At 47.9% G+C, this 27,974-nt stretch overlaps 1 protein-coding gene across 16 annotated transcripts in view; it reads right to left on the bottom strand.

Moving 5' to 3' along the window:
- LOC100523747 (phospholipid-transporting ATPase IB) overlaps window positions 1-27,974 on the bottom strand; it is a 516,487-nt gene that overhangs the window by 402,243 nt on the left and 86,270 nt on the right. For all 16 annotated transcript variants that reach the window (XM_021065485.1, XM_021065478.1, XM_021065484.1 and 13 more), the window contains 7 exons: window positions 12,938-13,037; window positions 12,353-12,451; window positions 11,412-11,457; window positions 10,705-10,745; window positions 4,225-4,298; window positions 2,414-2,483; window positions 1,046-1,173 (listed from right to left, as the gene is read on the bottom strand). In XM_021065485.1, the coding sequence (XP_020921144.1) occupies window positions 1,046-1,173; window positions 2,414-2,483; window positions 4,225-4,298; window positions 10,705-10,745; window positions 11,412-11,457; window positions 12,353-12,451; window positions 12,938-13,037 (558 nt within the window). The remainder of the gene's footprint in view (window positions 1-1,045; window positions 1,174-2,413; window positions 2,484-4,224; window positions 4,299-10,704; window positions 10,746-11,411; window positions 11,458-12,352; window positions 12,452-12,937; window positions 13,038-27,974) is intronic.

Genomic DNA, 27,974 nt, shown 5'->3' with positions numbered 1-27,974 from the left:
AGCAATTTCACGGGGACCATAAAAGGTTATCACTGGCTTCATCTACCCTCAAGAGACCCTCCCACACACAGAAGAAGGCTTATCTCATCCATTCATCAACACAGGAAAAGGGATTTCCTATAAAACATGAAAAGGGAGTTGTGTCTCCTGTAACTGCTACGAAACTCAACACCCAAAAAAGGAAATGGCTAAGGTGACCAGAAGGCTATTTGTTTGGGAAACCCAGTTTATTTCACAGACTATTTAAACAAATGCAGCTACAATATCAAATCTGTCAAAGACGGCTTCATGATAACAGAAAAGCCTGAGGGATCATGCGGAAATTCAAAACGGGAGCCTTCAGAATTGGCCTGCATCCTGCACGAAACCAAGAGGGCAGGCACACTTAGAGCGGACAGTTATTCTGGGCTGATTCCCTTCATCAGGCATCTTCCCTTGGAGTCTGTTCAAAATATAAAGGAGGGAGCATGCAGATGAAAGATGAGCGGGAGAGAGGAAACTGCGCCCCAACATAACAACAAAAAAATGATCCAAACAATAAAGCAAACAATGAAACAAATGCCAAGAGGACAAAAACCACAGAAAACAGACAACAGGGCAGCAAATGGTCTAAAGGAGAGGTAACTGTTCCTTTTACTTAACTTTCTAAAAACAGAGATACATAGAAAAAAGCAAAGGAAAAAAAAGGTATTTCTCTAATAAATGTTTAGCTTCTACACACTTCAGACACCTCTCTCCTGCTTTTCTGGTCAATTCTCTGCAGCCAACACCAATGACTCTCCTCCCTGGCAGATAATACACCCAGAACGAGCAAGCCAGCTCTGCGAGGCTCCCTTCAGACCCTGCGATGTTTTCTTGCCTGAAGCTTAAGGGAAGGTTTCAACTGATTAAAGTGGAGTTTCAACTAAAGCTCAGTGTCTGCCCCCTAAGCTAACCAACTGGAAAATATGATGAAACCAGAGCACAAACTGGCATTTCAAACGCTCCCGTCATTCTTAGCCGCACTGGAGAGAAACACTCAAAACCCAGTAAGAGGAAGCGATACCTTTTCCCATCCAAGTTCAAGTTTCCAGTGAAGTCGTAGAGGTGGCGGTTGGGCCCTTCGCACTCTACGGTCCCAGACAACCTCCTCAGCGCCTCCCTCGTCTGCATGTCGGCCGTGTGACTCAAGCCCTGAAAGTCCAACCCGGAGAGGAGACTCAACACCATCTTCCAGGCTTCACCTCCTACTCATCGAAAGGAAGTTAACAGATCAGCTAATTGAGGAAGAAGCGGGGTGGGGCTGGGGGGGGGACTCCAGCCGTCAGCCCCTCAGGAAGGACTCCACAGGCAGCTTTGGCCTCCGGACCTAAGGCAAAGGGTCCGAAAGAATTCAGTGGAGCAGAAAGATGACCATGGTGCCGACACATCCAGGCCCGAGTCACAGGTAACATTGCCAACACCTTACGGAAAGCTCCCTCCGCGGGCTGCACCCTAACCCGGCTGTCAATGCAGAGCAAAAGAACCCCTGACACAGGGTGACATCGAGCACCCCGTGTTAAAGAAAAAAACTGTCCGGAGGTCCCGCTGTGACTCAGCAGAAATGAATCTGACTAGCATCTATGAGGATGCAGGTGCGATCCCTGGCCTCGCTTAGTGGGTTAAGGATCCGGCGTTGCCGTGAGCTGTGGCATAGGCCACAGATGCGGCTCGGATCCGGCGTGGCTGTGGCTGTGGGGTCGGCCGGCAGCGACAGCTCTGATTCAACCCCTAGCCTGGGAACGTCCATATGCTGCAGGAGCAGCCCTAAACGGACAAAAAAAAAAAGGAAAAAAGACAAAAACTGTCTACACCAAATATTGAAGGCAGAAGGGAAAGATACGTGGACAGACTATCAGATTCAACTTGGTACAGTAGAACATGGAAGTGCCAAAAAGAATTAGTTGTAAACTTTAAATGGTTATCCTATGAAAGACGATTCTTCACTCCAGAATGAAAACGCATGGGAAAAGGAGCTTTATTTAAGGCATGGACATTTGGGATCTAACATACTGAATTTAAGTACTAAATACTAAAATTTGGATCGAAAGTCTACTCTCTAGAATCGGACTCTCCGTGAAAAGTGTCAGGGGAGGTGCCTCTCCACCACACACTGCCCTGTCCACCTGCGCACGGTGGATGGCTCCCCGACGGGCAGGGAGCCCAGCAGGACCCAGGTCAGGGCGTGGTGCCCTGGGTGACCCGTGTTTTCAAGCTCCCAAGGCTCTCCCTTCCTGAGCAAAGGCGTGCTCTTCCCACGGAATCTGTCAGGGTCAGGGCGGCACCTCCTGAGCCAGCCTATTTCTTCCTCCCGCAGAAGCGCCGACGGGTCCACGTGGGCAGCACCTTTGGCATCTGGACTCGCAGAGATGCAGGTCACAAAGGGCGACTTTACCTGACGTATCTTAAGGTTCGTCTCTCCGTCTAGATTGGCCGTTTCGACGTAACACATTGCCTGGGGTTCGCTGAGGAGAGAGAAGAACAGGCCACGATGGGTAAAGGTGCCCCCCACCCCTCACAGAGCAGAAAGCCTCCGCTACGCAGTGTCTGCCAGTCGGCCCTTCCAAGCGGTGTCGTCGACCACCACCGCGGAGGAGGATCGGTGAGACAGACAGACAGACACTCCTGTGAAGGCTCAGCACCAAGACCAGGCTGTCTGTCCGACAACCCGCACGGGCCCCGCCCAACAGCAGCCTGACCCCGAGTGGACAGAAATGATGGGGACGAATGGGAAGGGACGTGATGGGACACACAGGACGTTCTGGCCAAGGCCTGCCTGACTGGTGGGCTCGGTGACCGGGGCAAGTCAGAGGCTGCTGTGTCCTTGACCGGAAGGGCCGCCCAGGCCAGGCCAGCACACACGCTGCTGGAGAAGATCACGGCCAGAGGCGCTGGCCAGCCTTTCCTGCCTGCAATTTCTACTAGGTCAACAGGCAACTTTTTCGCCAAATCGCCTACCTGTAAGGACAGAAAACTGACAGGATCAACATAAGCCTGGAAGGTGCGACCATCCTATATCTGTGGCGCTCGGGACCAGGTGGCTCAGCTGGGGTTACGAGAACGGGCTCCCGGACCCCCGGCTGCTTAGGATCGCCCAGCACGGTCCTTGCAGGCCACGCAGGCAAGGGCCCCGCGGGCTCAGCCAACTGTCCAGTCTGAGTCTCTGGTTTCTCGTGCACAAAGTACGGATGACAAGGGCTGTCAGGGAGATGAAGTGGGATAACGTGCTCGGCACAAAACCCTAAAAAACATGCCATCGGCTCAGACAACCTGTATTCAAACCAGGCTCTCTGAGGCTCACAAGCAAAACGCACACCCGCTCTCAAGGGACCACGTCCCACCACGTCTGAGAGCTTCTCTGCTACGGACCCGCGGCGACAGACGTGAATCCTGCCCCACGTGGATGGTGCTTTTCCCCCCTCGAGAGGCCTGGGGCTCTGGTCTGAAACCTCAAGCAGAAAATGCAGGCTAAGGCTTCCTATCTGACAAAATGAGTGTTTAAACCCCATCCAAGAAGGTCTGTTTGCACCGGAATCAAATGCAGCCAGGCCGGGATCTACGATCCCAGGAGCACATCTTACAGGAAGGCTTGGGCTCCTTCAACCTTGAGCTCAAACAGAAGGTCATCCTTCGCGCACTTCTGGTTCCCCTTCTCATTATGTGTCACCCAAGGTAAAGGCAAGGACTGCATTGTCCATCAGGTATGCTTCCCAGTGATAATACCTCTGTAGCATAAAATTACCCAGAAATGACAGCAGCGATGCTTGGACAGAAAGGGGCCAGGGTGGACCATCTCTGAGTCGTGTATGCTAAGAAATTCCCGTGGTTCTGAACCGCTAGTAAAGGGAGACCCTGGATTCTGTAGCGAAAGCTGCTGGCTGGACCCGTCAGAACCAGGCCTGAAGTTTCAAATGCACCAGGACTGAGCTACTGTACGCTGCTCTAGAACGTTCCTTACCAATGGGGAACAACCCTGGAGAGCCACAAGATGAAAATGCATCGATAAACGGAAAAAGAGTTCAGAAACGAAGCACAAAGGAATGACTGCGAGAACAAAAACCCAGGGTCCAGGCAGGAAAATGCAAAGACGAGTAAAGGAAGAAGCGGCTGGGGACTCGGAGGGCGGCGGGGAGGAGGCTGGAGGGGCTGCCGGCACCGGGTCACACTCCGTCGCCAGCCACACGGACGCCTGGGCGCACTTCTGACCTTGAGGACAGCAGGACCACGTCCGCCGGAAGATACTGCCCGTTGACAACCTTGACGATGTCTCCCACGGCCACCTAGACGCCGGGACGAGGACAGAGAAGGGAGAGAGACAAGAGCACAAGGTGATAAAGGTGGTTAGACTCCAGAAAAAAAAAATTAGTCCAGATGGAGCTCCCGTCATGGCGCAGCACAAACAAATCCAACTAGGAACCATGAGGTGGCGGGTTCGGTCCCTGGCCTCGCTCCGTGGGTTAAGGATCCAGCACTGCCGGGAGCTGGGGTACAGGTCGCAAACATGGCTTGGATCCTGAATTGCTGTGGCTGTGGGTGTAGGCTGGCAGCTGTAGCTGCAAATCAACCCCTGGCCTGGGAACCTCCATATGCCACAGGTGTAGCCTTAAAAAAAAAAAAAAGCACACACAAAAAATTACTATATATAACAATGCCATGAAGCTGGGAAGGCAGAGAAGCTCAAACTCTGTTCCTCAATGAGAATCAGAGGAAAATCTTCAATACAGACCAAGGGTCATAGGGCTTTTTTGCAAAGATGATGAACAAAGAAGAAAGACGTGAGGCGGGAAAAAGACAAGTCACAACAGCTACCGGGGTGTGGCTTTCTCACGGTTATTCTTGCACGTACAAACACAGGCATGTCCCTCCACTACCGTGCAGGGGCTGAGCCGTTGAGCTCACGGCTCCAGAGCCACCTAGATCCCTGGGTCAAATCCCCCGTGGAAGCCCTTCTGGGTGCATGTAACCCTGCACGGCTCATGCCAACTCCCGTACCTCACTCCCCCGTCTGTACCATGAGGTCGACAGCACACAGACCCCTGGCTCGTTACAAGGATCAGCTGACCAAACGCGTGGAAAGCTCCTCTGCTTTACAGCTGGGGAAACTGAGACCGGAAGGGACACACGTGGTCATGGGCACAGCACCAGCGAGGGCTGGGAGGGGGAGTCAAAGCCAGGCCATCGGGCTGGATCTGATTAAAAGGTAACCCTAAATTCACCCCTACATAGTCTATCTGAAAGGTCCCCCGGAAACAGACCACCGGAAACAGATCTGTGCGGTCTCAGGAAAGTGCCAGAAAAAGCCACCACCCAAGTCAGAGGCCACCTTGGGAAACAGACCCCACTGGACAGAAGACCCCAAGCCAAATTAAGAGTTCATTTGCAGAACATGAGCCCATGGCCGAGGGTCTTTGGGGCCTTTAAACAACATTGCAGATGCGCCTGCTGGTGAGAACATGGGCTTTCAAGCCAGGCAGGCCCAGGCTCGGACCCAAGCTTCACAGATACTCTGGGAGCCTGGCCAACTCTCTGAGCTCCCGCAGCCTCACTCATAAAATGGGAGATGCCAACACTGACCTCAAGGGGGTGATGCAATGAGCGGGGAAGGGTCTGAGGAACCTGGCAGGAAGCAGGTGCGTGGAAGTGTAAGCCTCCAGCGTCCCTGAATGGGGATGGAGAGTGTGAAGGCCAGGATGGCGGAGTTCCCTGACGGCCCAAGAAGGAAGGCTGTATCTGGTGCACAATTTTAAGACTTGAGAAGTGCACCCCTACGGACCCTGTGGGGCCTTCACGCCACAGACCCCTCTCCCATATCCTCTGCTGCAGCTCCCCGCTGAAGCACCTAGATAGTAGCGTCTGAGGCCCATCTCCTGAGCTGCTTTACAGATGCTGAAACCCCGACCCAGTGGAAGACATCAACTAGCCAATGGCCGTGAGCACAGAGCCCAGATCTACTGGTGCATGAAGACGGATAATGGGAACCCCTGCGACCTCGCCCTGCGACCTCACCATCAACCCACCAGGGAACTGTGCACGAGCCGATCACATACCCTGGGGCGCCCCTTCCTTCCCTGGCCTTTAACATGCTCTGCTGACAGGGAACTCTATCCAGTCTCTTTGGATAGACCGTGATGCACAATAAGAGAAGGAATATGCATACACAGGCAGGACTGGGTCCCTTTGCTGTACCGTAGAAATTGGCACAACACTGTGAGCCAACTATATTCCTATTAAAATAAGTTTTAAGAAATAATATACAAATGCTTTGCTGAGAGCCTTCAGGAAGTTCTGGTGTTTGGAGAACTAGCTGCCTGGACTCCTTGCTTGGCACCTGCAATAAAGGCCCTTTTCTCCGCCACAACCCGGCGACAGGAGGTGGGGGCTTTGCTGCACGGGGGGCAGGAGGACCCAGGGTTGGTTCAGTAACAGAAGAGCACGGGACTTGCGGTTTCCTGTTCTAACCCACGTCACTATGCTCCTAGAAACCAAGAATGGTGGAAACTACTAGACTTTACGAGCCAGGATAATGGCCCTGGCGGGGGGCCGATATTCCTTTTTTTTTTTTTTTTTTCATTAGGAAAAAGGAACGTTGCCAGAATCGGTCCTGTGAGTGCTCTGATTTGCTCATCAAAGCGTGTGCGCGAGTCCAAGGAATCGGGTTGAACATCAAGAAGGGCGGGAAACGATACACTCGAGCCTCGGTCCACTCGACGTGCAAGGCCAACTGAAAGGCCAGAGAAAGACATATAATGAGAGTGGGTTCCCTAGGAAAGCCAAAGAAGAGGAGCCACAGGGCGATGTCGACACGCCTCCGTACACAAGCAAAAATACTTATGAAAACTGCACGTTTCCTAAATATAAAAATACTTTATGCAAAGTTTAATTGCATAGAAAAAATCACAATTAGTTAAGAAAAAACTAGAAAGGAAAACAACATGTTTTCAAAAGAAAAAAGGCAGTGGATTTTATTTATTTTATTTACTTTTTTTTTTTTTCTTTTTAGGGCTGCACCTGAGGCATATGGAGGTTCCCAGGCTAGGGGTCCAATCGGAGGTGTAGCCACCAGCCTACACCACAGCCACAGCAACACGCCATCCAAGCTGTGTCTGCGACCCACACCACAGCTCATGGCAACACTGATCCTTAACCCACTGAGAGGCTGGGGATCGAACCCACAGCCTCATGGATCCTTGTTGGGTTCATTACCACTGAGCCACAACGGGAACTCCCCCACCCATCTTCCACCCAGCTGCCTCCTGTTCACCCTTCAAGCGAGCCCTGCAGCATCTCACAAGGCAGCCTTTCCTGAGCAAACTGCTGGTTCCCTGGGCACCTGAAGCAGGCCCCTCCCAGGGCTCAGCCCCGCCCAGTGTTACCTGCCCATCACCCCCACGCCACCCGTGATACCGAAGTGGGATTCCCAGACCAACAGCATCAGCCTCACCTAGGAACGTTTGAGATGCAGATTCCCAAGCCCCAGCCTAGATCTACTCAATCAGCGAGTCTCAGAGGGTCCCTGGAGTCTGAACCACTTACAAAGCCCCTCAAAGGGCAGGGGCTCCTACTGCTTTGCACCCCCAAACTCAGCCTTGGGTACATGCCGAGAAGTCCATTTAAATAAACAAAATGCATCTTCAGCTGAAATAAGAATACATGTGGCAAAGCAGCTCACAGGTATTGGTTTGGGTTTTTGTTTTCGTTTTCTCCCAAGGGTATGTGGGAAACAGTACTGAGCTTTGGGAAGCTGAATCCAGTGACTCCTGGATCTGGAATTCTGAGATCATCATTGCATTTTCTGCTGCTCCAAGTGGTGTCAACAACCCAGATCCGAATAATTCTCCCTTCCAGCAGTGTGAGCACTTTGTGGGGAGGGGAGTGGCAACAGGAACACTGAGGAAAGAGAGGCCCTCCCTAGAGCCCGGGTCTTCCTGAATTGCTACAAAACTGGGAGTATTTCCACCTTCTGGGAAGGCAAGAATTTCCAACAACTTGACCGAGTGAGGGAATACAGAATATCTAGAATACAGGACTTCTAGATGGCCACTAAGCAAGAAAATAAAATGGGGAAAAGACAGTCTTTTCAGCAAGCATTGCTGGGAAAACTGGACAGCCACATGTAAATCAATGAAACCAGAACACATCAAACTCTCACCATGCACAAAAATAAACTCAAAATGGCTGAAAGACTTAAACGTAAGACAAGACACCATCGAACTTCTTGAAGAGAACACAGGCCAAACATTCTCTCACATCAACCTTACAGGTGTTTTCTCAGGTCAGCCTCCCAAGGCAACAGAAATAAACACAAAAATAAACCAACGGGACCTAATAAAACTGACAAGCTTTTGTACAACAAAGGAAACCATTAAAAAACCCCAAAAAGTCAACTCACAGAATGGGAGAAAATAGTTTCAAATGATGTAAATGATAAGGGCTTAATCTCTACAATATACAAACAACTTATACATTTCAACAGCAAAAAAGCCAACAACCCAATGGAAAAATGGGCAAAAGACCTGAACAGGCATTTCTCCAAGGAAGATATACAGATGGCCAACAAACACATGAAAAAATACTCAACATCACTGATTATCAGAGAAATGTGCAAATCAAAACTACCACGAGATACCACCTCACACCACTCAGAATGGCCATCATTAATAAGTCCACAAATAACAAATGCTGGAGAGGGTGTGGAGAAAAGGGAACCTCCTGCACTGTTGGTGGGAATGTAAGCTGGTACGAGCACTGTGGAGAACAGTATGGAGGTATCTCAGAAAACTATATAGAGAACTACCATATGACCCAGCAGTCCCACTCTTGGGCATATATCTGGACAAAACTTTCCTTGAAAAAGACACATGCACCCGTATGTTCATTGCAGCACTATTCACAATGGCCAAGACATGGAAATAACCCAAATGTCCATCGGCAGATGAATGGACTAAGAAGATGTGGTATATCTACACAATGGAATACTACTCGGCCCTAAAAAAGAACAAACTAATGCCATTTGCAGCAACATGGATGGAACTAGAGGCTCTTATGCTGAGTGAAGTAAGTCAGAAAGAGAAAGACAAATACCATATGGTATCCCTTCTATCTGGAATCTAATATACGGCACAAGTGAACCTTTCCACAGAAAAGACATTCATGGACTTGAAGAAAAGAATTGCGGTTGCCAAGGGGGAGGGAGTGGGATGGACTGGGATTCTGGGGTTAATAGATGCAAACTATTGCCTTTGGAGTGGATAAGCAATGAGATCCTGCTGTACAGCACAGGGAACTATATCCAGTCACTTGAGATGGAACATGATGGAGAATAATGTGAGAAACAGAATATATGTGTGTGTGTGTGTGAGAGAGAGAGAGAGAGAGAGAGAGAAAGAGAGAGACCGGGTCACTTTGCTGTACAGTAGAAAAGTGACAGAACACCGTAAACCAACTACAATGAAAATATAAAAATCATAAAAAATAGATGGCCACCAGGGGTAAGGTGCTCCCACAAAACTCTACAAAGGGCCTCAATGCTTCTCCTGTAACAAAGTAAAAAGAAAACAAAAATCAAAATAAAAACTACAGTTACCATATCACGGGCAGCCTGCAAACTCACACAGTCAAAGAGGCTTTTTTTTTTTGTCTTTTTGCCACTTCTTGGGCTGCTCCCGAGGCACATGGAGGTTCCCAGGCTAGGGGTCGAATCGGAGCTACAAAAGCAACGTGGGATCCAAGCCATGTCTGCAACCTACACCACAGCTCAGGGCAACGCTGGATCCTTAACCCACTGAGCAAGGGCAGGGATCGAACCCACAGCCTCATGGTTCCTAGTCAGATTCGTTAACCACTGCATCACGATGGACACTCCCAAAGAGGCATTTTAAACATCGCTTATTAAATGCTTAGCAAGAGCAATTATTAAAAGTTACCCGTCTACACAGTGGTTTCCTTCTGAAATCACTTAGTGAGTTCTGAATCTTGGAGTCAGCCTCCGAAAACATCTTGTGACCGCTAGGAGGTTCCAGCCACAACAGAGACTCACCAAAAAAAGCTAATTGTAGTAGATACAAAATCCCCAGATGGCACAGCATATTTCTTCTCCATCTTTCTCTTTGTCACTAGTCACAACCAAAACACCACGCCATTCTCCAACCCTGCCCACCTCACACCCCGAGGACTTGGCAATAAACCCGCCTGGCTTGTGTAAAGCTGAGAGCAGCAACTTGCAGCCTCGGAACCAACACAGGATGATTCCTGACCCCCTATATACAGCGCGAATCATGAACCCAAACTGTTTCCACCAAAAATGTCCGAAGCGAGAATCTCCAAGGTTTAAAAAAAAAGGGGGAATCTTTAAAAAAATCGAATTTAGGTTAAGAATAGAAGGCCAGAGAAACACATTTCTTGCCTTGGACTTGCAAACTAGAAAATGCTTTGCAATGTCAGAAATACTCATCAGATGCAACGCATTTCCTGGCTCTGAACCGACACAGGGAGCGTCTTTCTAGACAATGCAGGGACGGAGAAGACAGGCATTGGTTCTCGGAAAATCTCAGGGGAAAACTCCACGAGGCCAAACTTAAATGAAATGGAGATGGGGCTTAACACTAACTTGACTCTGCAATCACACCAGCAATTAATCACAAGCCTCCACACCGTACTACCCGGCGTATCTTTAAAATTAGTTGTTACCTCTTTCCACATGATGGTATGCCACATACCATTTCTTAACACTGAAAAAGAAAAGCAGAACAGCGCACTGGTTAAAGCTGATGATAATGCACATAAAACCAGCTTCCCAACATCTTAAAGCCTCCTTTTAAAATTCCACTTGTTAACTCCAGTATAGCATTTCCTTACATATAAAGGTATAATACCATCACTGCCCCAAAAGAAGCCACAATCTAGGCACTCAGGTACCATATATACAGTAATAGATGCACCCACATAGAGACTGTGCAATGTAATGAAATCTACTCATAAATAGCCCATATGAAGGAAAAGAATCCCCTTGCTGTTACAAGATTTACCAAAACACACACTCAAATACACACCCCCCGCTAACAAGACACAGCTACTATTCTAGAAATTCTAGGACACCCAAGTAGAGGGCAATTTTAAGCCAAGAATATGGATGCCTGGACTTTTGATAGATATACAGTATGTCTAGCTCCTGAAAACTACCACCTTGTCTAAAACTCTAAAACAGACGAACCTTGTTCAAATCTCAATTGCCAGGACTCGCCTTCTCTTGGATTGTTTGTGATTTTGCCATTTTTAAAGTATTTTCTATTTCCCTCAATTTATCTCCATACCACTAGCTACCTAGAAAAATTCCGCAAATGCAGGTCTTGTTCTCACATTTTCAAGTGGAAAAGTGACTCGGTCCAGCATCTTACCTATCGTTTTCTTTTTGTTAACTGCATTGTCTGCCTTATGTCGCTTCTGTCACAGAAAGAAAAAAAAAAAAAAAAGGTGTTAGTTTCAAAAGTTCCAAACGAATAATCGAAACAGTAAGTAATAAGATCAGGCAAACACGGGACAAGAAAAGCAATAGGCAGTGACGCTAATGCCTTAAAATTCCATTCACTGGTCATGGGGCGGCTTCACTCACTAAATTCAGTTAAATAACGTGGGAAACGCAGACACGGCTTAAATGAGTACATCTTGGTTCAAGCAAGGAACAAGCACTTTGAGGTCGAAGACTTCTCGGTCTACAGCAGTTTTAGATCAGACTCAAAGATTATTCTGGATGATCAACAACAAATAACGGAGTTCATGTTACTGACAAAGACCTTTGGGGGCAAAGTCTCGTTGCTTTGACTTGTATTGCATTTATTCCTTTACTGTTCCCAGAAAATGTGCATGACAAGCATGGAGGGGTGGACAGACAGACAGATGGACAGAGAGGAAGGGAAGAGGGAGAGAATGAGCAGAGAGAGAGGGGAGGACAGGGGACAGGACAGAGAGCAAACAAGAGGGTCTGAATACGCGGCAGCCGATGAACTTGGAGACGCACTGAAACAAGTGTGAGAAAGGAGGAAACTCTTGCAAAATGACCTCAATGCTGCAGCCACACGGCCCCTCAATGTGCCACCCAAACTAGCACCCGCTGGAGGAGGAATACGAAATACACCAGTGGCAGAAAATCAAAGGGGCCCATACACCTAACGTCAGACCCTGGGTAGACACGTTCCCTCCCCCAAATACCATCACAAACCCTGCAGGGCTGGTGAGCCCACAGACCGGTGTTCCTGCCCCCAAGACTCCAACACAAGCAGCGGCGTGCTGAACGTTATAGCCAAGGCAATGCGTTTATCATCTGAAAGCAAAGACTTACAAAATCTTCTACGATCTCTTTGATGCCTGCGATTGTTAAAATAATGATCAATGGCACCAGGGTGGTGTATCTTCCCGTTGGAGATACATCTGGGATTTGCTGTAAAATAAAAGACCAAAAGGAGGACATGGGCAAGTCAAACTCCTCTCTTTGAAAAAGAGAACACAGCCCTCACCCTGCACGCGTCTGCACTTCTGTACCATTTCTGTTATGCCAGAGTGAATACCTGATTTGAAAAACCAGCTAAGTGGGTTATGTATTTTTAAAATGTTATCCACCATCGCATTGTGTTTGGAACAGAAAAAAGGATTAAAAGTCGGACCCCATGGCCATTTTTCAATGCCTCTTTTCATAACTGCAATGATTCCTGAGTCAACACCCAAAGAGACTTCTTTAGGTGTTGATCTTTCTTTATGCAAAGATCACGCTTGTTCAGGCAGAAAAAGGACTGGACGGTGGAGCTAAATTTCCTTCGAGTCTGATGATACTTTCTCAGTTAAGTGACCTTATACCAAAATCTCATTTTGCATGCAATGAAGGTCATGAATTTAAAATAACAAAAAAACAAACCAAAAAAACCCTCACCTGTAATAAGGCAATGAAGAGGAAGAAGGCGTTGGCAGCTCTCCGGATCTGCTCATACAAGAATCGAGGTAGAAACGTCAACACACTGTACTTGGCCGTGCTGTGAGGACAGAGCGAAACACTGCCATCAGTTACAGATGGAAATTCTACACAGCAAGAAAACGAAGCTTCAAACACAACGCAAGTGACTGTAAAAACAAAATATTTCAAAACTCAGGACAAGAACATGGCTGTGCTGGCCCTCCCGTTCAAAGCCTCATTTTGTAAAAAGACGCCCATGATAAAATCTTCCAATGTACAAAACTCTACTTAAAAGAGACACATGCGCCCGCATGTTCATTGCAGCACTATTCACAATAGCCAGGACGTGGAAACAACCCAAATGTCCATCGACAGATGATTGGATTCGGAAGACGTGGTATATATACACAATGGAATACTACTCAGCCATAAAAAAGAATGATATAATGCCATTTGCAGCAACATGGATGGAACTAGAGAATCTCATCCTGAGTGAAATGAGCCAGAAAGACAAAGACAAATACCATATGATATCACTTATAACTGGAATCTAATATCCGGCACAAATGAACATCTCCTCAGAAAAGAAAATCATGGACTTGGAGAAGAGACCTGTGGCTGCCTGATGGGAGGGGGAGGGAGTGGGAGGGATCGGGAGCTTGGGCTTTTCAGACACAGCTTAGAATAGATTTACAAGGAGATACTGCTGAATAGCATTGAGAACTTTGTCTAGATACTCATGTTGCAACAGAACAAAGGGTGGGGGAAAAAATGTAATTATAATGTATACATGTAAGGATAACTTGATCCCTTTGCTGTACAGTGGGGAAAAAAAAAGAATACTGTTTTCACCAATGTTAATAAACATGACATGACAAAATCATTTGAAAAAAAAATCTTCCAATGTGATCTTGGTTTTCCAACTTTGACAGATATGAGTTCTGTCAGCATCACGTGGTATAAACAGGGAAATCTACCCACCTTCTCGGAGCCTTGTGCTCTGAACTTGCTAAGCATATAAACAATGTTTGTGGAGCTCCCTCCGTGGCTCAGCGGGTAGTGAATCCAACTAGCATCCCTGAGGATGCGGGTTCCATCCCTGGCCTTGCTCAGTGGGTTAAGCATCCGGCGTTGCCGTGAGCTGTGGTGTAGGTCGCAGGTGCAGCAGGTGGTGCTGCTGTGGCTGTGGTGTAGGCCAGCAGCTGCAGCTCCAATTGGACCCCTAGCCTGGGAACCTCCGTATGCCTTGGGTGTGGCCCTAAAAGGACAGAAAGACCAAATAAGTAAATAAACAAACAAACAGAGTTTGTAAAGGGAAGATAGGTTTCAAAGATCAGAAAGAGGCACACATTCCTGGTGCAGTAACTTAAGAACATGAAAACAGAGAGCTGGAGGCATCAGCCAGGTGACTCCCAAGAGCGGGGTAGGATTATTATGCTGGAACTGGTGCTGCGCTGTCTTAACTCCGAGCCACTGATCCAGTAGGAAGTCAGCTCTGTCAGGCGCGTGCCCCGGTAACGGGCGTGTGGTTATCAGTTCACTGTGACCCTCTGGATACTCACCGCACACGCAGCATCCTCCACCAGAGCCTAGCGAACCCCTAGCACACAGCCTTGATTCTGCCACCTCCACTCGGCTCCCACCTGAGACAACCTCTCCTTCCACACGTGCCTCCACAACCCAACAGTCCTTCCCGTCTCGGCCGCCCCCACCCCCGACCGACCATCCGTCCATCTCCCATGAGGTCTGGTCAAACTCACAAATGCTCTTCTCCTTTCACATCTCAGTGTGGTGTGTACACCTCCATTGCGTGGCCTCTGTCTGGCTTTGTGTTACATTTAACTATCCTCAGAACAGATTCTGGCACAGTAAGAATGCTGACTTTGGTTTTTTGGGTTTTTTTTTTAAAAAAAAAAGAGAGCGAGCAACAATTGGTCCCAAATGGAGTCACGTGTGCTCAGCCCACACCCTCAAACCGAGACTCAGGGCCCGACCTAACTGCGGTTTCAGAGTCTCCCAGGAATGCAACCTAAACCAGTCAGTCTGGAACCACGTGGTCAGCCCTGGTGACATAATCTGAGTGACAGACCCCAGTAGTCCCCAAAAGAAGGTGACCTCACCCCAAACCATCTACTCTTTGCTAACAGCCTCCTCATCCTGCCCCCGTCTGCCTGTAACATCTCACACTTTGTCCAGCTCCTCAGAGCTCCTTTCTATCGGCTCAGTGGGATCCTGCCTAACTCATGACTCACTGAACAAAGCCAACAAGGTCTTTAAAATTTACTCAGTTGATGAGTTCCCTAGTAGCACAGCAGCTTAAGAATCCAGTGTTGTCATTCCAGTGGCTCAGGTCACTGCTGTGGCACAGGTTTGGTCCCTGAGCCAAGGAATTTCTACATGCCATGAGTGTGGCCAAAAAAAAAAAAAAAAAATTATTCAGTTGAATTTTGTTGGGTTTTTTTTTTAAACAACTTCAACTTCATACTTTCCTAGCACTTAGCAGATAAGCAATGAACAACGAAATCAGCCAAAGGAGACCTGAGGGATAAAATGATGCACACCTGTGTCAGCTACTCCAAGGCTCATCACAGATTCACCTGCCCAAGTCCAAGCTCACCTTCTGAAGACGTCAAGCCGACTCTTACCTTGGCCTCATTATGTACACAGCAATTACCCTACCATACAGGTTACATACACAGCAATTACCCTAAGGCTATCAGCTGATTTTTCAGCAGAAACTCTGCAGGCCAGAAGGGTGTGGCATGATATACTTAAAGTGACTTAAGGGGAAAAACCCACAACCACGAATATACTACCAGCAAGGTACTCATCCAGATTAGATGGCGCGATCAAAAGTCTTAGAGGCAAGCAAAAGCCAGAGTTCAGTGTCACCAAACTAACTTTACAAGAGATATTAAGGGGAATTCTCGAAGCAGAAAAGGCCACGACCAGAAACATGAAAATTACACAAGAAAAAATGTCACTGGTAAAGATAAATATACAACGAAGGCAGGAAATCGACCACAGAAAAAGCCAGCAGGAAGGTTAAAAGACAAAAGTAGTCTTATCAGCTATAGCTACAGTAATTATCAAAGGACACACAAAGAGATGTAAAATATGTCGAAAACAGCACACCAGGAGTCCCTGTCATGGCGCAGTGGTTAACGAATCCGACTAGGAACCACGAGGTTGTGGGTTCGATTCCTGACCTCGCTTAGTGGGTTAAGGATCCGGCGTTGCCGTGAGCTGTGGTGTGGGTCGCAGACGCGGCTCGGATCCCGAGTTGCTGTGGCTCTGGCGTAGGCTGGCGGCTACAGCTCCGATTCGACCCCTAGCCTGGGAACCTCCATATGCCGCAGGAGCGGCCCTAAAAAGACAAAAAAAAAAAAAAACAAAACAAAACAGCACACCAACATGCAGAATATCATATGTCAATTATATTCTAGTAAAACCAGAAGGAAAAATAAAAGCACTGTAATAAAAACATATGGAAGTTGAATATATACATAGTAAATTGCTGGGAAGAAATACTTGATATTTTTTTTTAAAGTTCAGTAGAAAAATGAAGCAGGAAAAGCAAATTATATGAGAGAAGAGCCAAGCAGCCTTGATACACTGCTTCACTAACTGAGCCTGAAGTAAGCTACATCTTCATCTCCAAGAGAAGTCAGAGAGATGTCTTCTAAACCCAACCTAGAAATACAATGGAGATGACCCGAAGAAGTAACAATAGCAAGTTCAAAGTGGCTGCCTTTGGTGGAAAGAATGAGAAGAAATGGGATGGAGGCTACTGATTTTCATATGAAGCTTCCACAGCATCTGAACCTTTAACTAGCTGCTTGTGCTATTTTAAGAGTTTAAATAAAGTTAATAGCACCCCGACGTGTTAAGGGACGGTCGGTTCTTCTCTTTTGAGCTAATGGCAGGAATGGGCATACACAGGGAGCAGTTTATTAGAACATGCCATCAGGCTGAAGACCTCGTGTGTTCATACAGGGCTTCCCACCACAAAATGATCTCAGAACACTCCTATCTGAGAGTAATCCTGGCATCACTTCCTTCCGCCAGAAGCGCCTGGGCCCTGGGCCCTGCAGAGAAGGAAAGGAATTCTAGCCTGCGCCCCCCCGCAAGGCTCACGATAAGCAAACATCAATCTGGCACCCAGAGTACGAAGCATGTATGTGCTTGGTCCTTTGAGAAGCATCTTTAGCCTGGAACTCGGCCCACAGGAGAAAGGAGAGTCAAGCCTTTCCCCTTAAATGCAAACCACCTTCTGCAGAACGTCAGCTCCTGCCAAGTTCTCTTCTTTCCTTTCACCCTCTGCAAAAACCGTGGACTTCGTTCTTTCTTCTCATCAAACCACATCCTTCTCTTCTGAGCCAACAGCCCCAGGGTCGCCCTCTCTGCAAGCTTTTCGTGTCATTTGTGTCTTCCCGATGCACAGTCCCTAATCCACCCACCCATTCATTTCAATTCTGCGCGAGCTGGCGCGGGGACAGAGAGCAGTTCCTTCTCTGCTGAGGGTGAGCTCTAGGGCCCATGGAGCATCTCTGCCCTTCATCACCTGTGCTTGCCTTGCAGGTACCCAGGGCACCACACAGGGCAGACCAGCGGCGCAGCGCCCTCTGCTGGCCAGCCTACACGGCAGGGTTTCAGCCGCTTAAACCTCCCCGCCCTGCCCAGCCCGAACCCGACCTCCTTCCTCAGTTATTGTCTATACGGCTCCCCAGTAAAGCCATGCTGAAGGAAGACCTTCCGTCCTTTATTCCATCTTAATAAGGGGTCCTCGTGGCCACTGAATATTAAAAAAAAAAAAACAGTACTGTAGTTCATTCCTAAGTAATCCTAAGACATTTTCTCATCTTTTAATTTACTTGTTTATATAGTCGGAGTTAGATCCAGTGAGATCCAGAGTTGGTGCATCCCAGGATATAGTGAGCATACAATGTGTACATGATTTGGGAATCTCATTTTTCAAAAAATACAGAATGACAAAGATAAAATAGGGCACCAAAGTGAACATTTCGAATGAGGGGTGGGAATCACCACATAATTCATGACAGCTGAACTATATCACAAGGCAACATCCAAAACACAGTTTATATTAAATATCTGATATTCTGTAATACTTCTCCCCATACTTCTTTTTTGATACTTTTTATTTTTATTTTTTTCATTTTTACTTTTTTTCTTTTTATGGCTGTACCTGCAGCATGTGGAAATTCCTGGAGTTACAGCTGCCGGTCTACACCACAGCCACACCGGATCCAGTCCACATCTGTAACCTATGCCTCAGCTCACAGCAACCCCAGATCCTTAACCTACTGAGCAAGGCCAGGGATCGAATCCACATCCTCACAGATACTATGTCGGGTTCTTAATCCACTGAGCCGCAGTGGGAACTCCTAATTTTCAATTTTTAATTTATTTTTATTTATATATTTTTTCCCGAACCTCTTGTCAATATCTTCAACATCGGCCAATTCCAAGGTCGTGACCTTCTCTGACCTTTCCTGAACAACAACGAGGTGGGTACCAACCTCGAGGACAGAAGAGGGAGGTCACAGGGGGTCCTTCTCAACCCTCCTCCCCGATCCTCACTTTGCCCAAATCTTATCCGTCAAGGTCTTTACGACAGTGCAAGACCGCTGGTGCGGAGGGGACACAGCTGAGGAGACCTGAGAAAATACCAGCTGGGTCACCTCGGATGGAGGTGACCGGGGACCCCCCTTAGCAGAGGGCCACCAGGGAACACGGAGAAGCTCACAGGGGAAGCCCCAGGACGCGGCTCCCCCAGTCACCAAGGCCCTGCCCCTGCCCCTGCCCGCGCCGCGGGAAAAGCAGGCTTGACTCACCTGGATCCGCGCACACTAGCGTCCTGCTCCTTGGGCCCCAGTGCTCCCCATCCTCCCCAGGAAGGGCTGGGTCTCCGGCCCTGGTCCAAGTTCAAGGTCTGCCCACCTGCCCCCCAGGTCTGGTACCCTCTGACCTGTCCAATGCCGTGGCCTTGCCCCCTCCCTTCTCTATCTACCCTCAGCCTATAAACACGCTCCCTACTCTCTTTGGCAAGATCTCCTTTTGAATTAAATCCCTCCCTGGCTTCTCCCCTTCCATCCGCCCCTCCATCTCCCTTCACGGCCAACGGCCCGCTGCCTGCCCGCCGCTTGCTCTGGCCTGGCTCCCGGGTGCTCTTGGTTCCTCAGCTTCTCTCGGGGGAAGGGGTCCTGCCCACCCCTCCTCCTCCTGAAGGGCCGCCCTTGGTTCCTGCAGCCCCTCCTCCTCCCCAGGCACCACCTCCCCTCCTCCTCGGATGAGCCATTCGACACCCGTCTTCTCTTGCTCGACATCCACCTCCACGTCTCAGCTGCCACCAGGGTGCACACGGTCACCAAACCCACCTCCAGCTGTGACCTCAACCCCAACGTCCCTCCCCTTCCTGGACCAATATGTGTAACCTCTGGATACACCTGCATGCCCGGCCCAGACTTGCAAGCTCAGCCTGGTCCAAACTGATGCCCTATCCCATCTCCCATTTGGTTAGTCACGGCCCGAGGAGTTCCAGCAACCAGGAGTCCAAAAAAGGCAAAGGAAGCAACAACAGCAGATGAAACAAATGACAAGAGTGAGGACAAGTGTCCCCCGAATGGAAAAAGGCTCTCTACAGGGATGCTGGCACTTAGCTCAGGAAAAGTAAAAACTAGTCCATGAGCAGCGACCCAAACAGGAACAAACAGAAAGCAAAGGCTGTGCTATAACATCAAAAGCAAGTCCAAGGCCAAAATAACAACTATGCATGAGGCCAAAACACCGCTTAGAACCATGTCACCACCAGCGTGATAAATTCTGTCAATGATACAGTATGAAACACGTCAAACAAAAATCACAAGCAAACTGACCGAAAAGTCTGTGACCTGAGACTAATGCTATTATCAAACTAACTTGATAGCTAAGAACATGGTTTTGAAGAATGTGGTTTAAAAATCCAAACACAGGAACTCGGGGGCCCACAGGGGGGATTCCCTCCCAAGCACAGAGGGAGCCCAGCCCATCCCTCACTCCCCGTCCCAGGGACCAGCATAACAGGGAATCCACCCCCACCTGCAACATCTGCCAGCCGACAAGAACACCAGGATCCCAAGCGCCTAACAGCAGGCAAGGGGTCACAGCAATGGCTGGTCAACAGGTCACCTGAAGCTGCTCCCCCAGAGCCAGACCCTGGGTTCAGCATCGCATCATTACACGATTTCACAGCTGGAACAGACCTTGCAAGGTCTAGTTCGAGCCCCTCATTTTACACACAAAGAAAGCAAGGCCTGGAAGGATGCGTGCTATGGCCAGACACACCTGCCCAGGTGCAGGAGGTACTGCCCTCAGTCAAGGCTTGAGGGGTGTCTCATCGAGTGAGCCTCACACCTGAAAAACACTGAGGTGGGTTCTTTGGGGAAGGGGGTTGATTTTTCCTTTTATGGCCACCCCGTGGCATACGGAGTTCGCGGGCCAGGGATCATAACGGAGCCACAGTTGTGACTTAAGTCCCAGCTATGACCTATGCCACAGCCATGACAATGCTGGATGGATCTGTTAACCCACAGTGCCGAGCCAAGGATCGAATCCACGTCCCGGGGCTGCAGAGACACCACCAATCCCATTGTGCCGCGGCAGGAATTCCAAAAACTGGGTTTTAGTCGTCCCCTCTAGGTGTGCAAAATGACCTTCAGTCACAATCATGAAATTGAAACACAAAACCTGACCAGAAAGCAGCAACCACTGTCTTTATTAAGTTTTCTCTAATCATGCCAATATATAAACAATCACAGCATGAGAAAAAGCACAATTATCCGTTCCATCATTTTTCTGTCTACACAGCAATCTGAACTTTGTCCATTTGGCTAGAGGCTGCCACCGTGCTTGGGTCAGTAACTGTCAGGGAATTCAGAAGTGAAATTTGACCTCTTAGACTACTGACCATAAAAACAAAAATAAACCAATGGGACCTACTCAAACTTCAAAGTTTCTGCACAGCAAAGGAAACCCTAAACAAAACGAAAAGACAACCCACAGAATGGGAGAAAATCTTTGCGAGTGAATTAACTGACAAGGGATTCATCTCCAAAATTTACAAACACCTTCTGCAGCTTCATACCAAAAAAACAACCCCATCAAAAAATGGGCATTAGATCTAAACAGACAGTTCTCCAAAGAAGACATACAGATGGCCGAGAAACACATGAAAAGATGTTCAACATCACTCAGATTAGAGAGATGCAAATCAAAACCACGATGAGGTACCACCTCACACCAGCCAGAATGGCCATCATCCAAAAGTCTACAAATAGGAGTTCCCATTATGGCGCGGTGGTTCAACCCCTGGCCTTGCTCAGTGGGTTAAGGATCTGGCATTGCTGTGAGCTGTGGTGTAGGTTGCAGACGCAGCTCGGATCCTGCGTTGCTGTGGCTCTAGTGTATGCCAGCAGCTACAGCTCCAATTAGACCCCTAGCCTGGGAATCTCCATATGCCGCGGGAGCGGCGCTAGAAAAGGCAAAAAGACCAAAAAAAAAAAAAAAGTCTACAAACAATAAGTGCTGGAGATGGTGTGGAGAAAAAGGAACCCTGTTACTCTGTTGGCGGGATTATAAATTGGTGCAACCACTGTGGAAAACAGTATGGAGATTCCTCAGAAAACTAAACATAGAACTACCATTTGATCCAGCAATCTCACTTCTGGGCACTTATCCAGAGAAAACCACAACTCACAAAGACACATGTACTCCAATGTGCATTGCAGCACTATTTGCATTAGCCAAGACATGGAAACAACTGAAATGTCCATCGACAGAGGAATAGATCCAGAAGATGTGGTACATATACACAATGGAATATTACTCAGCCATCAAAAGGAATGAAATACCAGCATTTTTAGCTGGATGGACCTAGAAGTTATCATGCTAAGTGAAGTCAGCCATACAATGAGACAGCAACATTCAGTGCTTTCACTGACATGTGGAATCTGAAAAAAAGGACAGACTGAACTTCTTTGCAGAACAGATGCTGACTCACAGACATTGAAAAACTTATGGTCTCCAGAGGAGACAGTTTGGGGGGTGGGGGGATGTGCCTGGGCTGTGGGATGGAAATCCTGTGAAATCAGATTGTTATGATCATTACACAACTACAGATGTGATCAATTCATTTGAGTAATAAAAAAAAAGAAGTGAAATTTGACAAAACCATAACATCTGCAAAAAAAAAAAACACAATTTGGACAACTACTAAATAGTTAATAAAAATAAAAATAAAATACTAAATAGTTAATAGAAAATAAAACTCTTAGGTTTTATTTTCCCAATTTGCTCTCCAATTTTATTTTATTTTTTCATTACATAAATGATTTTTTTCCATTATAGTTGGTCTCCAATTTTAAAACAACGAATAATTATGAGAACGTTTTCATTTTAAGATTTTTATTAAATCTAGTCTTAGTATACTGGGGGCCAGGGGGTTACCTGAGAATGCTTCTAATCAATTCCCACATTGAATAGAATACTTATTTAAGAGCAATAAAAATGTGCTAGTTTGAAGCATATACTATCTGTATCTATATATAGAGAGAGATAGATATAAAATCTCTAAAACTAAATAATCACTGCTGCAATTGTTGAGAACTTAGGCCAACTGAAAACTTTTTCAGGGAGGAGTATGTTTACTGCCAACACTGCTGACCACTGCTGGTGCACAAGGACAATACATAGCCAATGGGCTTTTCATTGTTTTTATTGTTTTACACCTCTGGCAGATGCCTCCGTGGTCCTCCATGGACTGTGGGGCTCGAGGAGAGTTATGTACCTTTTTCTTGTGAGTTTCCTCATCTGTGAGGTGGGGACTCCAGCACCACCTCCCCCACACCCAGCCTCTCCTTGGACGTGGGAAGGTGCCATGGGAATGAAAGCCACAAACAGCACGACTCACCAGGGAAGGACATACCAGAAGCGACTCTGAGTCCCCCCCTTCTGGAACTTCTAAGAGCCGGGGGTGGGGGACAGAAAGCAGACTGAAACTAGCTTATCCAGGCCTGGATAGCATGGGTGCTCTCAAAGTCAACACATGCACCCAAACCACCCAAAAAGCTAAAGCAGAGTTCGGGAAAGGAGAGTCCCAAGATGATAGGAGCTCGACTGCAATGCCTTGCTTTCCCACTGGGTCCCCAAGGGGGACAGTGACTTCGGTGTACTAGCGACTAAAAATAAATCTGTCGGATGAACGAATCTTACACTTCAACTGAAACAAACAACTAAGGATGCCAGCTATCACATTAAATGCCAAAGGCACCTGCCTCTGAGGGCAGATATCAATCTTCTAAATCTGAAAAAAACTGACGTTAAAAGCATTTACTCAGTGGCCCCCTTTTCAAGAGTGTTTTATATATAGAAGCACAACATCAAAACCACGCAAGACATCAATTTTTAAGGCTTAAGTAACTGCTTGGGGGGAGGGAGTGTTTGACTTTGTTCAATAAGCAATTAAGCAGGAAGGGAAATCTCAGAATAACATCTGAAGCCAATTCCGATTTTCTGCTTAGTTCTGACCCTCACCTGCAGAGCAAAGTCAATCAGCAAAGACTTTCTGTGACCCACTGGCCCGGGACTGTGCTGGGTGCTGGCAAGCAGGCTACGGAAAGTGACAGTTTGCCATCAAGGATGGTAGGGCACAGATGCCATGTCAGGCATCAAATAGATGCAACAGGACAGGCTAAGTCCCCAGCAGGAAAGTCCTGCAGCCTGCAGGGCTGGGAGGGGGCTGGTCCTGCCCAGAAGATGGGTAGGGGATGGAAGATTAAAGATATGCTTCTTAAGAGATGTGAGACCCGAACCTTAAAAGACCTTGAAAGACTTTAGCACCAAAGGCTGTAGCAGGAAGAAGCCACATCCCAGGGGAAAAGCATTGATTAGAGCCCCAGGAGCAACTGCAGCCACGCAGCAATGGGACAGGAAGCAGGGACAAAATGACCACAGCCTCGCACCTCTTACTGAGGACAAGACATGAACAGTGACAGTCCCTGGACAGAGAATCCCAGCGCCCTACATGTTCTTCCTGGATGACAAGGGACCAGAAGAGAACCAGTGAGGGAGCTGGGCGGGGGTGGGGTGGTCCCAGGAGCCGTGGAGAAATGAGAGGCTGAACCAGGGCAGCAGACACCACCTGCGTGCCAAGGCAGGGCTGATTCAAGCCCAAGCCCCATCCCACCACACTTCCTCTCAGCCCTGTGACTCTCCATCCTGGCCCTCGAACACTGCGACTGTCCCAGGACCATCCGGGGAAGACGATGATGCTGCAGAAACAGGGAGGGAGAGGGTCACGGGAACTGCCTTTGTGCTTTTACAGCTATTGCGTAAGTGGTCTGGCTGTGATGCACAGTAGACCTAAGACAAAGCACAGAAACATCCAAGGATGGAAACCCCAGGAGATAAAAGGACAGCCTGACAGAGACCTCAAAGTCCCTGCAGCGGTGGAGCCAGTGGGGCAGTGAGACCATTACTTGAGGTGTCTGCTGGAGGCAGGAGCAGAGAGAAGGGGGGGGGTCGGTGGGGGTGTTGGGGAGGGAACGGGGAGGGGGAGTTGTTGGATGGACGGGAAGTCTCCGTGGGGGAAGATGAAGAGCGTTCTGGGAATTGTCTGCAGGACAATGTGAGTGACCCAAGCCAGCTGAACCGTGCACTTGAAAGTGAAAACGATGCATTTTATGTTCTACGTATTGCACGCAACGCCAGAGAAAAAAAGGAAAGGAAAGCAGCCTTCGTGATGTGTCGAGGAGGATGGGACGGGCGCCAAGCCCAGGGCATCACGTTCCGGACGTGTGCCCGTTTGGCACGTCATTTAATGTCACAAGACGCCTTCAAGGAAGCGCGCTTCCCCGGATCAACCACGAAACGCAGCCCCAGACAAATTCCCGCGCAATCGTTCAGCTGGAAACTGGGGGAGCCAAGACCCCGAACCAGGTTTCTTTGCCCACTTTCCCTGACTGCCTTCCCTCCTTTGGCTCTTCAGGAAATAAATAAGATAAAATAAAGAAAAGCAGTTTACCCTGCTAGTTGTTTCTCACCGCTTTTCCAATCAATACGTAGTAATTGAAATGTCTCCATGATAACCTCAGGCAAACACTAAAATTAAATCTTATGCACCAAGTTCTGCAAAAAGAAAATGTTTGCGTTTGTTCCTTAAATTGCCTCAGCCTACTCGATTTCCACACTGCTGGTTAATCGCTAATGCAACTCGAAACCTGTTTGTTTTTTAAACTCAAGTATACGTACAAAGTTTAGGGGGAAATTATTGCCAAACATGTACACTAAAATGCAAACAACGGTAACATTAAAATTCACCAAGTGTGGAGTTCCTGTTGTGCTCAGCAGAAACAAATCTGACTAGGATCCAGGAGGACGCAGGTTGGATCCCTGGCCTTGCACAGTGGGTTAAGGATCTGGCGTTGCCGCGAGCTGTGGTGTAGGCCAGTGGCTGCAGCTCTGATTTGACCCCTGGCCTGGGAACCTCCATATGTCACAGGTGTGACCCTAAAAAGGAACAAAAAAACAAAACCATCGGCACTGATGCCATGTTGCAAAGATTTCACAAAAGTGCACGTGATAATTCATAGGCTACATAAACCCGGACAAGGGTTTTAAACACAATTCACTTTTTAGTCAGAAACTACCTGCACAGTCTTCCTAAGCAGAGACCACATCTTAGAAGTTAGGACATAGCTCTGGCACTTAGTCAGCTCTGTTCATTACATTATTAATGCTGTTAAATATTATTATTCCCTGGATGTGTGTGGACACAATTTTTTTTTTTTTTGGTCTTTTTGCCTTTTCTAGGGCCACACCCGAGGCATATGGAGGTTCCCAGGCTAGGGGCTGAATCACAGCTGTAGCAGCCAGCCTACACCAGAGCCACAGCAATGTGGGATCCGAGCCGCGTCTGCGACCTACACCACAGCTCACGGCAACACCGGATCGTTAACCCACTGAGCAAGGGCAGGGACCAAACCCCCAACCTCATGGTTCCTAGTTGGATTCGCTGACCACTGCGCCATGATGGGCACTCCTGGACACATTTTTATGCTGTTCTCATTTTTTAAATACCCGATATAGTTCACAAAGTAAACAGCACGTGAGTTTCTCAAAAAACCTAGACATTCTTATTGTTTTCACTCTGTCTAATCATAGTCACTCAAAATATCAAAACGCAGGAGGCCCTTAGCACAACAGTTGAAAAGACCATCTGACGGCTGTTTGATCTTCAGCTGCTTAGCAACGCGGTATCTGCTAAGTCCATTATCTGCAAGCTATTTATACAGAAAGCATCACGATTTAAAACCAAAGTCATGAGAGTTCCCATCGTGGCTCAGTGGTTAACGAGTACCATTGCCGTGAGCTGCGGTGTAGGTCGCAGAGGCGGCTCAGATCCATCATTGCTGTGGCTGTGGTGTAGGCCAGCGGCTACAGCTCCGATTAGACCCCTAGCCTGGGAACCTCCATATGCTGTGGAAGCGGCCCTAGAAAAAGAAAAAAAAAAAAAAAAGCCAAAGTCATGGGGGGATGTGCTTGGGTTATGGGATGGAAATCCTGTGAAATTGGATTGTTATGATCATTATACAACTACAGATGTGATAAATTCATTTGAGTAATAAAAGAAAAAAGAAAAAACAAAAACAAAAAACAAAAAAATATAATTAAAAAAAAAAAAACAAAAAAACAAAGTCAGCCAACTTTCTTATAAAGCAATCCACCAGTCCAAAATTCTTCAACATCATAGGTTGGTTTCTATTAAACACTCATTTTTTTTTACTTGATAGCAAACAGCAGCACTGTATTAAAAATAGCTCCTTGTCTGGTTAAGCACATGACATGTGAAAAAAAAAATTTGCAACACTGTATGATGCCAGCGAACCATCCAAAGAAAATACTATCAAATGGACTACAAAACTTGAAATATAGGGGCCTCAGAAATTTGGAGGTAGGAACATGACAAAATGGCCAGGAGCTGATTAGCAACAGCAAGCTTTCTCAACTTTTCCTCAAAGTTCCATACTGGCTTGTGGCTGGAGTTTGGTGGGACAGGTGTAAGGACACACACTACCTTCTCGAACCCTCAAAGGAGACAGATGTTCACTCGCCATTATAAAGCACTGGGTGCGAGTGCCAGATGTGCATGTGTGCACATCTGCCCAGAACGGAGGAAGAAGACTGCTGAAGACACTCGTGGGAATCTGTCCCCTGATGTCTGTCGGGCTTTGCCTCGGAGTTTCCTGGCTTCCTAACATGGACCGTGTTTGGCTTATAAGCTTGGCTGACCCAAGTCAAGACCCCCACGCAGAGAGTAACTCATACGGCCACACGCACTCCCTCCCGTCCTTAACATGAGTTCTCCGGCAGTATCCAAGCGCAGCACACAGTGAACACAGCTTTACTCAAATACGACTGGCGGTGAAGCCCTGTGACAACAGCACAGGGAACCGTGGGAGCCGTTGGTGTGGCTGTGGGCCCTCGATGTGGTGGTCATAGGAAATAATTCGGCTTCTCTGATACAGCCACACTGGAATGAGGAATGGACTCTTCATTTACCGAAGAAACATTAAAAATTAACGCGAGGCCGTTTTCCCAGAAACGGAATCCTGGGGACGCCGTCATGACACCACCCAGCACCCAGCCTCGCTCTGCTGGAGCGAGAGCACCGCTTCCAGGCGCTCAGAGCTCCGGGTAGGTTTCAGGGGCCAGACAACAACGCTTCCCCAAACCTCGCCCTCTGCGGGAACAGAAAGAAAGGAGTCATTCGCTGATGGGGTGATTAAAGGACTGTTCCTTTACAGAAGGGCACCTGCAACTCAGTTTTCAGATCATGTATTATTCACAGCGCCAAGCACCCTCGGGCAAGTCAAAGCAGAGGCCAAGAGGAGGAGAAGCTGATGGTCCAAAACCAGGGAGGAAGGAGGGAGACGATGGGGGAGACAGACACAGACTTCGG

The sequence above is a fragment of the Sus scrofa genome, chromosome 11 (genome assembly GCF_000003025.6).
Source record: "Sus scrofa isolate TJ Tabasco breed Duroc chromosome 11, Sscrofa11.1, whole genome shotgun sequence".
Lineage (NCBI taxonomy): Eukaryota > Metazoa > Chordata > Mammalia > Artiodactyla > Suidae > Sus > Sus scrofa.
This window is presented reverse-complemented; position numbering and strand designations above follow the sequence as displayed.